At 36.3% G+C, this 12,635-nt stretch overlaps 1 protein-coding gene across 2 annotated transcripts in view; it reads right to left on the bottom strand.

The window, feature by feature from the left end:
* Window positions 1–12,635, bottom strand: part of PRKD1 (protein kinase D1) — a 318,037-nt gene that overhangs the window by 76,731 nt on the left and 228,671 nt on the right. For both annotated transcript variants that reach the window (XM_021695289.1, XM_021695290.1), the window contains exons 3-4: window positions 3,438–3,569; window positions 2,284–2,444 (exon numbers count right to left, since the gene is read on the bottom strand). In XM_021695289.1, the coding sequence (XP_021550964.1) occupies window positions 2,284–2,444; window positions 3,438–3,569 (293 nt within the window). The remainder of the gene's footprint in view (window positions 1–2,283; window positions 2,445–3,437; window positions 3,570–12,635) is intronic.

Below are 12,635 nucleotides of genomic sequence, written 5' to 3'. Positions count from 1 at the left end.
TCAAATGATGAAATAATTATTTAATTTGGTTAAATAAAGCAATTAAATAATTTGATTTAAAAACCCATGTTAAAGACTATAGTTATGTACCCTTAATTATATTTACATATAAATTATATGTATTTATAAATATACACATGCATATAATTTAAATATGTAATTCAATTTATACTTATAAAATCTAAATTATATATGTAATGTTTTATATTATTTATATGGATGTATGTGTATACATGTGTATAAACATGTATACATATATATGTATATATTATAAAAAGTTGAGATAGATCTAAAAGAAGAATCTTTAGCATTAATCATCTAGATTTCTAATCTGTTCTAATAATGAATGGCTTTAGAGTTTTAGATTTCTTGTGGGATGTTAAATAATTTTTTAAGAACTTTTCTTGGTAAAACTGAAAGCAATATACAATTAATTTACAATTTTGTTTCTTAAACTTATTTTTAAGTATTCTATAAACACTGTCTCAGTGACTAACTTAAAAGCAAGAGTAACTACTATAACTTGAAAAATCACTACCTATAAAAATTCAAACTAAATCAAGGAATTTCAGAATTGGGAAGCTGACATGAGTTATTTGAAAAAGTAAACAGCCTTTGATTTAAGCACCTTTCAGTTAGAATATCACTAGTTCCAATTAATGCAACATTATGGAATAATATAAAATTACGCATGTACATTCTGAATAGTTACCGAACATAACATATTCTTCTAGTTAAATGGCAGGATTAAGTATTTGCCTTCCCCCAACAGGTTCACTTCATGAAAGACTGAAAACACAACAAAGTCTCAAAAGAAAGTCTTGGGAAAACAGACTATGACATTTTCCTATTTACCAAAATGAGCATGCATTTGGGCTATATGTCTGGTTTATGCTGTAACAAACAAGGGACTCATTGATACACCTTTTTTTAGAGATGTCTTCAAAAATTTATCACCCTTCTCCACTCCAAGAAGGATAAATTTAACCTGAATGTTGTAATAATTTTTTAAATTTTTTATTGTTATGGAAATCACCATACATTACATCATTAGTTTTTAATGTTGTAATAATTTTTAAAGTTTTTCTTTAATTGATTTTTACAATAGTTAGATTCTAAAAATTCTTTGTAATATTCTTTGGGGGAAAGGAGCAACTATGGGAAATTTAATGTCTCACACTGTTAGCTTATGTTCTTATTTTAAAGATTTTATTTATTTATTTGACAGAGAGATAGAGAGAGAGCACAAGTAGGCAGAGAGGCAGGCAGAGGGAGAGGGAGAAGCAGTCTCTTGCTGAGCAGGGAGCCTGATGCAGGGCTCGATCCCAGGACGCTGGGATCATGACCTGAGCCGAAGGTAGCTGCTTAACTGACTGAGCCACCCAGGCGCCCCGCTTTGTTCTTATTTTATTAATTAATTAATTAATTAATTAATTTTTTAAGATTTCATTTATTTATTTGACAGAGAGACACACAGCGAGAGAGGGAACACAAGCAGGGGGAATGGAAGAGGGAGAAGCAGGCTTCCCGCCAAGCAGGGAGCCCGATGCTGGTCTCGATCCCAGGACCCTAGCACTATGACCTGAGCAGAAGGCAGACGCTTAATGACTGAGCCACCCAAGTGCCCCTATGTTCTTATTTTAAATAATTCACATAATTAACCACAATTTTTACTTGGTTTTGAATGTGTGGAAAATCCAAATTTAACTGTCTTAAAGAAGAATATTTAAGTCATATCCATAAGTATTTTAGAGCTAATGGAAATATTTAAAGTATTCAAGTCCTATTTTTCTCTCAGCATTTGTCCATCAGCGTCACCCTGACAATATCGCAGAATGTATGCCAGTGATGCCAAGACATTAAAGACTTGCCTATTTTCATAAGAGCAAATTTAAAATTTTCTCCCAGAATAAATATTCAGCAACATCACAAAGCACTCTATTAATCTCCAGAGGAGAACTTCTTTTATCTCTGGTTTCCAAGTTTGGACGAACTAATGTTTTGCAATATTCACACATTAGGTTTGCGCTGCTCTGGCCCTACGACCACGATGAAACCTCACATATTTCTAATTGCACGAAGCTCACAGATAAAAGCAAACTCAAAGCTGCTCGGTATTTGACGAAGTACTGACCAATCTCCAGCATAGGCCCTGAGGAAACCTAGTCATTAACATCCTGGCTGTGTCCTCCCTCCCAGGGCACTGTCTTGGCTGACACTGTTACCACACTGTCCCACAGGTTCCTCACGTAAATGGATAAATGGATAAATAGGAGGCTGTACCAGAAGGGGCTCGTCAGGGGCGCTGGTAGAGAGCTCAGCAGACACTGTGCGGACGGTGCTGAGCCCAGTGAGGGAAACGTTGGAGAGCCTTCTCCTCCTTACACCACTGCAATTGTTGGGGATTTTAAATGCACATCTCTTATGGTAATTCAGACCGCATCCTGGAAAGAGAAAGTAAAAATGATTTTTGTTCAACCATAAATTAAAAGCTCTTCTGGTATTAAATTATGCATTTTTAAAAATAGTACTGTTTCTTGAGGCTATTTGGAAATTCAAATTTTCTCCTGAGCTTTTTCTGATTTCTTTTCACATTTTGTAAATAGGGTGGGTTTTGAATTCTGATTCTATTGGACAAGCTCATTAACTATTCTAGTCATCTTTTTTTTTTTTTAAATGTTCTTTGATAGAATGGACTTGGGCTCTGAGGGATCTAGCAACAAAAACCCAAAGAGATCACCTGAGGCATTTTTAACTGCTACAAGTTCTAATGCGAGTGGATGCATAAGGGAAAGTTAATCACAGTTCATCACAACTTTTGAACTACGTCGATTTGAATCCTGGCTCGACAATTATTTTGTCCACATGACCTTGCATACCTCAGTTTTGCTGTCTATAAAACATAAAACAGGAATAAGTTACTTTGTTAAGAAAATATGTAAAATACCTTACATGGTAGTTTCCACATGGTAGATCATTAGGAAGGCACCATTTTCTTTTCAATATTCCCACTATTCATTGTTCACGTAAGACACATGGGTACAAGCTCCAGTCTGCCATTCTACAGCTGAATGACCTTGCATGGTTTGATTAACCTCCTAAATCTCTGCTCATTTCAACAAACATTTATTGAATGCCTACTAATCCAAATCCTGACTGAAGAAGCAAATATTATTTTTAGTTTGTTGCCAAAATAACACAAAAGAAACAAATCTACAAAATATGTAAATGCTGTGAGTGTCAGGTTTCCCAGATCAGAGCAAATATGCTGAAGACAGGAAATGTAACGAAATGAACAGAACAGAATCCATGCACCCAAAAAAATCGCTGGAAGACATCTGAGGGAAAGATGACATTATTGTAGAGGGCACAACATAAGCAGATAGTTGATATGTTCCTGCATGTGATTGACTTGATTGGGGAAGGAAAGACCTTACCTTCACATTTAAGACCTTGACGCACCAACCCCCACAGCATTTCTCCACAGTGATCACAGAAAGCTGGAGCTCTGTATGAATGAACAAAAAGAGCGTGGGGACGAATCTGAAAGTCTTCAAAGGTGGCAGAAGCTGTAGAAATAGTAACATTGGAAAATAAGTCAAATGGATACTCTGATCTTTAGATAATTAGCATACAGGATAATTAATATGCAAGTATGGATATAACTCTCTGGGCAAAGTCAGGAAAGATAAGATGCAAGACTGCTTGGCTTTAGCAGTGAGACTCCATTCTTCCCACCCACAACTTTACCACTGGTGGCTTGGCATAGCCTCTCTCCCATCTTCCTGCCAGTCAAAGTTTCAGGGCACTTTGAGAATAGGTAAAATGTGGAAGAAAGCATGAATCAAGGATAGTTCAATCAGATTTACAAATACCTGATGTTACTTAAAAATATTTTGCTTTTTCTTCCCTGAAAAGCAGTCAGAAATATTAATGAAAAAAAAAATTGATGGATTGAATTTGACAGATCAGAAGATGGAATACTTGAATATGACCAGTAGAACTACATGAGAAGGGTAGGGCCCCACTGGAAGACAGATGAGAAATCTAAGCAGCCTCTTCTTTGGGAGATAGAGTTGTTTGAACTCTTAAGGCAATATAAACAAGCATTTATTATGACCTAAAAATAACTAAGCAGCCTCTTCACCAATAGGTAAGAGGGACTTAATACACACGCTGGTGAATTCCAGTCCACTCCTTGAGAAATACACTTTAGCAAATTATACTCATGATGTAGGGTACTTTTTGTTATCACATATTGCTACTTATTCTATATGGTACTCCTGCAAAGTACTGAAATTCATTACTTTTTTAAATTATATTTTTCCAAATGATTTTTTTTGAAGATTTTATTTATTTATTTGACAGAGAGAGACACAGCGAAGAGAGGGAACACAAGCAGGGGGAGTGGGAGAGGGAGAAGCAGGCTTCCCGCCGAGCAGGGAGCCCGATGCGGGGCTCGATCCCAGAAGCCTGGGATCATGACCTGAGCCAAAGGCAGACACTTAATGACTGAGCCACCTAGGTGCCCCAAAATGATATTTTTTATTGTGTTACAAAAGTAGTTTATGCTTTTTGTTGTTGTTCAAGTCAAGAAAGATATAGAGAATTGAAAGTAAAAGACCACCCACTTTCCCAAAATTCTAATGGGTAGGGGGTGTAACTTTCTAGATTTATTTGCATACATAGCCTAATGTTGAGCTTACCCAGGACAGTCGAGTGAGTGTGCTGAGCTGGGAGGGAGAAGAGCTGGATTCAGCTTTGCCATTACTCAAGTGACACCTCACCTAATCATCATGAGCCTCAGTTTCTCATACATAAAAAGAGAAGATCTGACTGATGGTAACTTCTCCAAGCCCTAAAAGTTTACACTTCCATTAAAGTTAGGACCATGTGCACTTGATTTCATAAGGTTTTATTCAAAGAGAATTTGTGGGGTGAGGGGAACTTAGGCCTTAAATACAGTGTTCTATTCTGCTTCTCTCTTCCTTCTGGTTGCCTTCTTGCCTTACTTTTTCAACACACCTTTGTTAAGCACCTTCAGTGTTGTCAATGGTACAAATGCGGATAAAAATCTAATGATAAGTAAGACATCTCTACCGAGCTTACCAAACTAGCAAGAAAGACAGGTAAAAACAAACAAAAAACCCCCACGGTAAGTATAAAATGACTTCCAAGGTTCAGAGAAACTACAAAATGTGACCTATGATACTAAATAGAACTAAAACTACAACCCATAGGTGTTCTGGCCCCCAGTTCACTGTCCTTTTCATCACACCGGCATTACATCTTATCTTCCCTATCTCCGCCCAAAGAGTTATGTCCAATAGGCCCATGCTGTGGAGAATAAATATGTGCAGTTTTCCTATTGCTGCCTTGGAGAGCAGGCTATAGGCTAACAAATCACTCACTGGTGTACTTAGGAAGTGCTTACCTTGTTAACTCAAGTATACAAGGTGTCACAGAGTGCATACTGAAGATGTAGACCATTCATCTCTGCTAGGTAGGTGTCCAAACTTATGAGGACAACTCTGAGGGTAACACATCCCTCAGAGCAAGTGATAATAGAACATGCAGGAAAGTGACTCACTTCAACCAGATAGAATATTACTGATGGCTCGCAGGACATACAACTGGACCATAATAGAAGATTGAAAATTTTAATGGGTTGATTGTTCTTTGAGGCTTGAATAAAAGCACTTTATTCCAAATTAATGTGCTTTACTGTTGAAAATCAACTTATTAAAATCATGACTTTTACTCAGTTGGAAAGATAATTAAAATAACAAGAATAATTAGGATGTATTGAGCTCTTAATATATATTAGATATTATGCTAAGAGATTTAAGTGTGGGAAGAAGAAGCTGATCAAAGAACCACCAACAACCATGCACCAACATGGCCTCCATGAAGTTCTGACTAGCGTTAATATTCTTTATAAAAAGGATTTCAAATGAAATAAGTTGAAAAATTGCATATTATGTTTCTCACTTCAAGATTCACAATATTATAGTCAATGCTTATCAGTAAAGGAGTATGATTTGGGTACCAATCATCTACTTTTGTGGTTTGGTCAAAACACGTCTAATTTGGGGATGGTAAATTCTCTTTAAAACTGAGCTCTCTGACTTATGGAGAGAGAAAAAAAAAATTTGTTTTTATAATATCAGAGAAGGGGTGCCTGGGTGGCTCAGTCATTAAGTGGCTGCCTTCGGCTCAGGTCATGGTCCCAGGGTCCTGGGATCGAGCCCCACATCGGGCTCCCTGCTCAGCAGGAAGCCTGCTTCTTCTCCCTCTCCCTCTGCTTGTGTTCCCTCTCTCGCTGTGCCTCTGTCAAATAAATAAATAAAATCTTTTAAAAAATAAAATAAAATATCAAAGAAAATACTTTGTGCCAATCATTAACTCCTTGCCTCTTCTTTCCCCTCCCCCTAAAAAAGTCACCCCTCAGGACCAGACAACTATGACAATACTATAATACCAATTAGTTAATAATTACTGTAGTTTTCAAAATAAGGAACATTAATATTTGAAAATATGAATACTAAGCTGTGCTCTCAGATATTTTTGAATTAATCAGGAAAAATATAAATAATTAAACTGAAGATTTTCAATGACCACACTCCTTCTCCACCCCCCACCCCATTTATGCCAGATAAGTTTGTTTTTTCACTTTTTAAAGGGGATTAACATTCATAAGCGGTTAGCACCCTTGACTTATGTTTAAATGCCATTTTCTAAAGTTCAATTTTAATATTCTCCTGTTAATTTTAGAATAATTAAATACATGTTTAAAATAAAACTACCAAGTACAGGGAGGTTTTACATCCATTTGAAATCAAAGCACAACATCCATTCATTATGAATTTACCTGTTCTGCACCCTGGGGAAAATCAGCATTAGCTGAGTGTATGCATGCCATCTCGCCTAATCACAAAATTGCACTTCAGAGATAATCACTTAGCACAGGAAAACAAAGTGAATGCTGTAATTCCATTTCACTTAAGTTTTGGAATCAAAATGGACAGATGAGAGTAGGAATATTAAAGTGTCTAGAGACTCCAAGAGAGGAACAATGTACTATCTGTCAGTTTGTCATAATCAATCAACCAACCTAAATTAAAAGCATGTGACAGGGCTACAAACCAAGCACAATGGGCCCCTTATACTGGTATTTGTGTCTCTTTGATTTGTTCTATTCAAAGTCTATTGTTATACACCAGTGTGCAGGAGAGGAGAAAATGACATGCTTTCCTTAGTCACTGAGCCTTTGAAACAGGTAATTGAGCCAAAAACTCTAAAATAATCAGTAGTTCTTTTAAGGTTCATTATGAATTGTTGCACAAAATGGAATAAACTGTTTGGTTAGCAGTACAGAAGAAATGAGCCTTCTGAAGCAAAATAAATAATCTCTAGAGGTCAAAATTATTTGCATAATAAAATAAAATAATGTCAGCTCCTCCAAGATTTTCAGTAATTTTTTTTTATTGGTAATTTTGGCAATTTCAGAGAAGCATTAACTCTTTCTGGCATCAGCAATTTGGGACAGATATAAGAGAAAAGGTTAACACACTGCAAGTATCATCTCTTTCCGTTTTTCACCAGCAGTCTATGAAGTAGATGTTATTATCCCTACTTTACAAATGAGAAAACTGAGTCTCAGAGAAATTAAGAAGCTGTCCTAGGTAATAGAGGATCCTGATTCAGATAGTCTTCACACCTGAACCATACAAATTCTCTAAGCCGCTCTGGATCAAATTATCGTATTTCTCTGACCATTAAAAACATTATGGATTATAAACTGTATCTTAATTTTATGAATCACTAGAAAAGATATTTAAAAAACGCATTTAAATATAACACACTAACCTCGTATCATGCATCCTTATCTCAGAGATGCAAAAGATACTGGACAGAAAAGGAGTCCATGAAATAACCATAGAATGAAATTAATTCTGTTTGTGATCAACTATCCTTTTAATATGCTTTCTGCATGGACTCCATTTTTTTAAATCCTTCTGCCTCCAAACCAATAGGAGCTAGTAACAATAACTGGTTTTTAAATTGTCACAAAATCAAAGGTAACGCATCACCAACAGCCAGTGGAATTTTTTGTCCACATGATAACCAGTGTTGCCACATTCAACTGGTAAGTCTGGCCAAGTGCAAAACATTATGAAGTTTTTTAAAGCTGTTAAGATTTATTGTAGATAAATTTGCCTTTTCCTTAACCTCCAGAATATTCCAAATAGCTTCTGGGTACCATTCCCACATAAATACACATACTCATCAGTTTTAAGGCTAAGAAACCATTATGTCCTTTAACATCCCATCATTTATCCAGACACCCAAATAGATATCATAAATCATCCTCGGTTCCTTGAGAGCTTCCATTGGTGGAATGATGACTCCTCACAAATCAGTTTATTGCATTTGTGAATATCTCAAATTAGTAGAAAGATTTTTTTTTTATACTGAGATTCAAACACTCCTCTGTAACTTCGACATGGTCCACATCTTTCATAAATTAGCTCGCAGAGGCCAAGTGATCCTAATATCTTCAAGCATGTAGTTGACTAATGCTAGTTTTATTGACGTTATCTACAACCCACTAAGTAATGTAGTATATGTTTGAAAGAGAAAAATGACAAGGAAACGGTACCTGTTATTGAGGGTTCAAAATCGAAGTGAGGATGACAGACCCATAATAATCATAATAGAAAATGCAGAGATGGAAACAGAAAAGGGTGACTAAAACTGCCTGGATCTGTCAGGGAGAGCTTCCTCAAGGACAGACACTGAACAGAACCGAAGGATGAAGTGCATTGTATTTTGAAAAGTAGACAATGGGATGAAGAGGGAACATTTTTATATAGTCCGATTTTATTTAAGTATAGACAATTTATAGGATTAGCTACGTATTTCTTTATAATTATAATTACTGTGAGTTCTTGACATTTCATCTTTGGTGTACTGTCGGGACAGTTAGCAGAGGGACTCCCAGCTGTCCATGCGGCAGGCATGTGAAGTTTGACAACAGATCATTTCTATGCTATTGTGACCCACATATTTGACAGTACCTATAAAATTAAGTTTGCATATGTCTGTACTACCTCTGCCCCCCATACACACATATCTACATGGACATCCTAAGGCTGGTCATTTCTTTCTGCTTCTTCATTTGTCTCAGTCACTCCAAGCCATGTTTGTACCAGATTCTCCCTTTGAAGAAATGAGATTGGAATTTCCATTTTTGACTCATATCTGACCAGAAAAATGTTAGTGAGGTGCAATGATGGGAACTTGGGAGGCTATGAATATCCCAGAGGTTATGGCAGCCAAGAGAAAAAAAAAAACCATAAAATGCATTTAGATATGTTGATTAGGCAGTTCAGAAAGTTCTGGGAAAATATTTTATAAGTCCATGGCCAGAGACCCTTAAAAAAACATGGCTCCAAGAGGAATGGTCTCTCAAGCCAGATTGATAGCACAATAACAAGTTATCCTAATTAGGAAGAAAAAGGGGTGGGAGCTAGAGAAACTGACGTAACCTCCCAGGGAACTCTCTGACAAGCTCATACTGAAAAATAAAATGCATAAGCTACAGAAGAGGCAGCAGAGTCCGGTGAAGGCAAATGGCGGTTCTGGCCAGGAAGAGCCACCCCAAGAAGACTAATGGAAAGAAAAAGCCGAAGCTTTGAAAAAGCCTGAAACAGAACAAAAGACCTTGCAGCCATGTGATATGTGGAAAGGATGAAGCCGAGACAGTCCTGAACCATCAAAAAAAAAAAAAAACCAAAAAAAAAAAAACACAGCTTAATGTAACAAAATAGAAAAAGCTGAATTTTTCAGTTGTAATTCTTTCCCTATCTTTTCTAGGGGACGAGGACTATTTTCAAAAAACAAAAAATTAGAAGAACAAATATATTTGAGAAGAAAATAGAGTAGATGAACAAAGATTATCTAAGGGCTTTAACTGAACTATTTTAAATAAGCCATAAGAAATTATACACAAGGGCTCAAAATTCAGCCTTAATCTTAAGAAAACATCTACTGCAATATTCTTACAGAATATTCTAACAAAATCTTATTGGGCTTAATGAAATTATTCTGAAGGCCTTCTGTATGAAAAACAGAAAATATTCTGATACAAACATAAAAGTTTAAAAGCAGAGTAAAGAAGAAATTCAGCCCTAGTTTATATCAGAATATTCTATAAAACTATGATATTTTAAAAATGTGCTGGCTGTAAGACAAAAGTTAAAAAAAAGGTCTTGATAGCACAGTAATCCACTCTATGTATGAATTTAAAATATGACAGAGGGAATATCGTAAATCAGTACAGCAGGAAAACATTTAACCAAAGGATTAACAATTAGCTACATGGTGGAAAATATAACTTAGAATCTTATTTCCTATACTATAGGAAATATATTTTTATATAATATTTATAAATTACAAATAATTTATAACTTATTTATAACTTATAAAATAGATTTTATATTATTTTCTATATTACAGGAGATAGTCCTATACTATAGGAAATAAGGAAACATAGGAAATTTCCTAGGTTATATATGTACGTATATATACATACACACATATATATGTATTATATATGATGAATAAAAAGTTCAAATAACACACCAACCTGAACAAAACAGAAGTGAACGCTCATCAAATCTATAAAAGAAACATGACTGTAGAAAGTAAGGGGAGCTCATAAATCTTAACAGTGATGGAAGAAAATGAATGGTAAAGTTCATGAAGATGCTCATGTAGTAGGCACTACTGGTTGACTTGCCAAAGGGTCATAATGATAGTCTCTTTTTTTAAGCATAGTTACAATAGATTTATGATAATTACATAAAGCTAGGTCACAGAAAGCTAGTTATATTAACATTTTCAGGTATTCAGAATGTAACTCCTAACATACAAGGAGAGCCCCCTATGCATTGTCAGACACCAGACATGCAGGTGACAAGGCCTATGTTCCATTATGAAAATTGGGAAAGTCTGCATATATGCATTCTTGCTCAGAAAAAAATAAATCCTTCTTCTTTTTTTTCCTCTCTGTTTAACCAGAAGCAAGCAGCAAGACAGTAGGAGTGTTTGATGGCAGGGCTACAACCCTGCTCAGGAAGCAGCTGACGATCTGTTCATGAACCAGCAGAGTTAGAGTTAATGCCTCAGTGACTGATCCTTTGTTTCCCTCCCAGGCAACTGAACTCTGGTTCTTGCAGAACATCTGCTTTAGAAGCAGCAATGCCTCCCAGTGTGCTCCAGCCACTACTGATGTATGCTTCCCTGTCTTTCACCCAAACCTTTGCTTTGTTTAGCATGTGGCAACCCCAGGTAGCTAACTCTACTCATCCCCAAACTCAGCTCAGTATCACCTGCTCTGGGAAGCCTTTTGTGATACGACCACCCCCACCTGATATAAACTGTCCTCTTCTCTGTTCTCATAAGCTCCTGGGCACACCTGTGTTATAAAATGTATCACTCTATATAGCAATCCCTTCCTTACTCCTTTATCTGTTCACATCTGACATAACAGATTGCTGGAGGATAGAGATCACACCTTCTCTCACTTTATATGCACATATTAATGATCAATTACTATGATTCAACCATGGCTGAATAAATAAAGCAATGCCTTCAAAACTCATATGCTTGTCTGCAGATCCCAGGTTCTATATTTTATGAAATCCCAGCAATCTCTAAATACAGTATTTGAAGTTTAAAAGCAAAGCCCATCAAAACCATAATTTGGATCACATTTTAAAAAGTGTCTAGCAGTGCTTTTCAGAGATGTCCTTGCTAGTTCCTTATTACTGTAAAGGAAGCCTGGTGTCATAGTGATGAAAACCATGGACACAGCGTCAGAGCAGACCTGGCTACTAGTCCTGGTCATAGCAAGTGAGTGACCTTGGGTAAGTCACAGTCCACCTCTCTAAACCTCAGTCTCCCTGTCTACAAAACTCGCTTAGTAAAGCTCACTTGACTGGGACGTGAGGAAGACACAAAGTAACCAGCACAGTTCCAGCAGTAGTTATCACAAAAACGTCTTGGCATAATTTAGATTAATAGTGCGGGCTTTGTAATCTGAAAGACCTGGGTTTGAATCCCAGTTATTATTAATATTATTTATAATTATTATTGTCACCATCAATATTAATGGAAGGCAATACTGCTTTTAAATCTATTACCAATCCATAGCACTTAAAAAATCCAAGGGCTTTAAAAACTACTACCGTTTGTTCCCTCCATTACCTTATAAAGAATATGTTTCCACTCCAGAGGAAATTGCTTTTCTATCTACTGTTCTGGTTAACACTAATTAAATGAAGCTAAGCCCATAGGACGGTGTCTAGTTCCTTCTCTAAGATGAATCAATTAACAGTTGGGAATTGCTGTGGGGAAAGAAGGGTCACCATATCCTGATGTGACTGAATGACAAATGCCACAGCTGGAAAGAGATTAGAGAGCATCTCAGGTCAAGAAAGAACACAAATGGTTGCCCCATGTGTCCAACATAGAGGAAAAAGAAAATTAAGTAAAAATGTCATGGAGTCAAATTCTAGCTAATGAGTGCAGGCTCTGCAGGCACCCTGAATGAGGGAAAGAAAGGTCAA

Source organism: Neomonachus schauinslandi, chromosome 9 (genome assembly GCF_002201575.2).
Source record: "Neomonachus schauinslandi chromosome 9, ASM220157v2, whole genome shotgun sequence".
NCBI classification, from domain to species: domain Eukaryota; kingdom Metazoa; phylum Chordata; class Mammalia; order Carnivora; family Phocidae; genus Neomonachus; species Neomonachus schauinslandi.
This window is presented reverse-complemented; position numbering and strand designations above follow the sequence as displayed.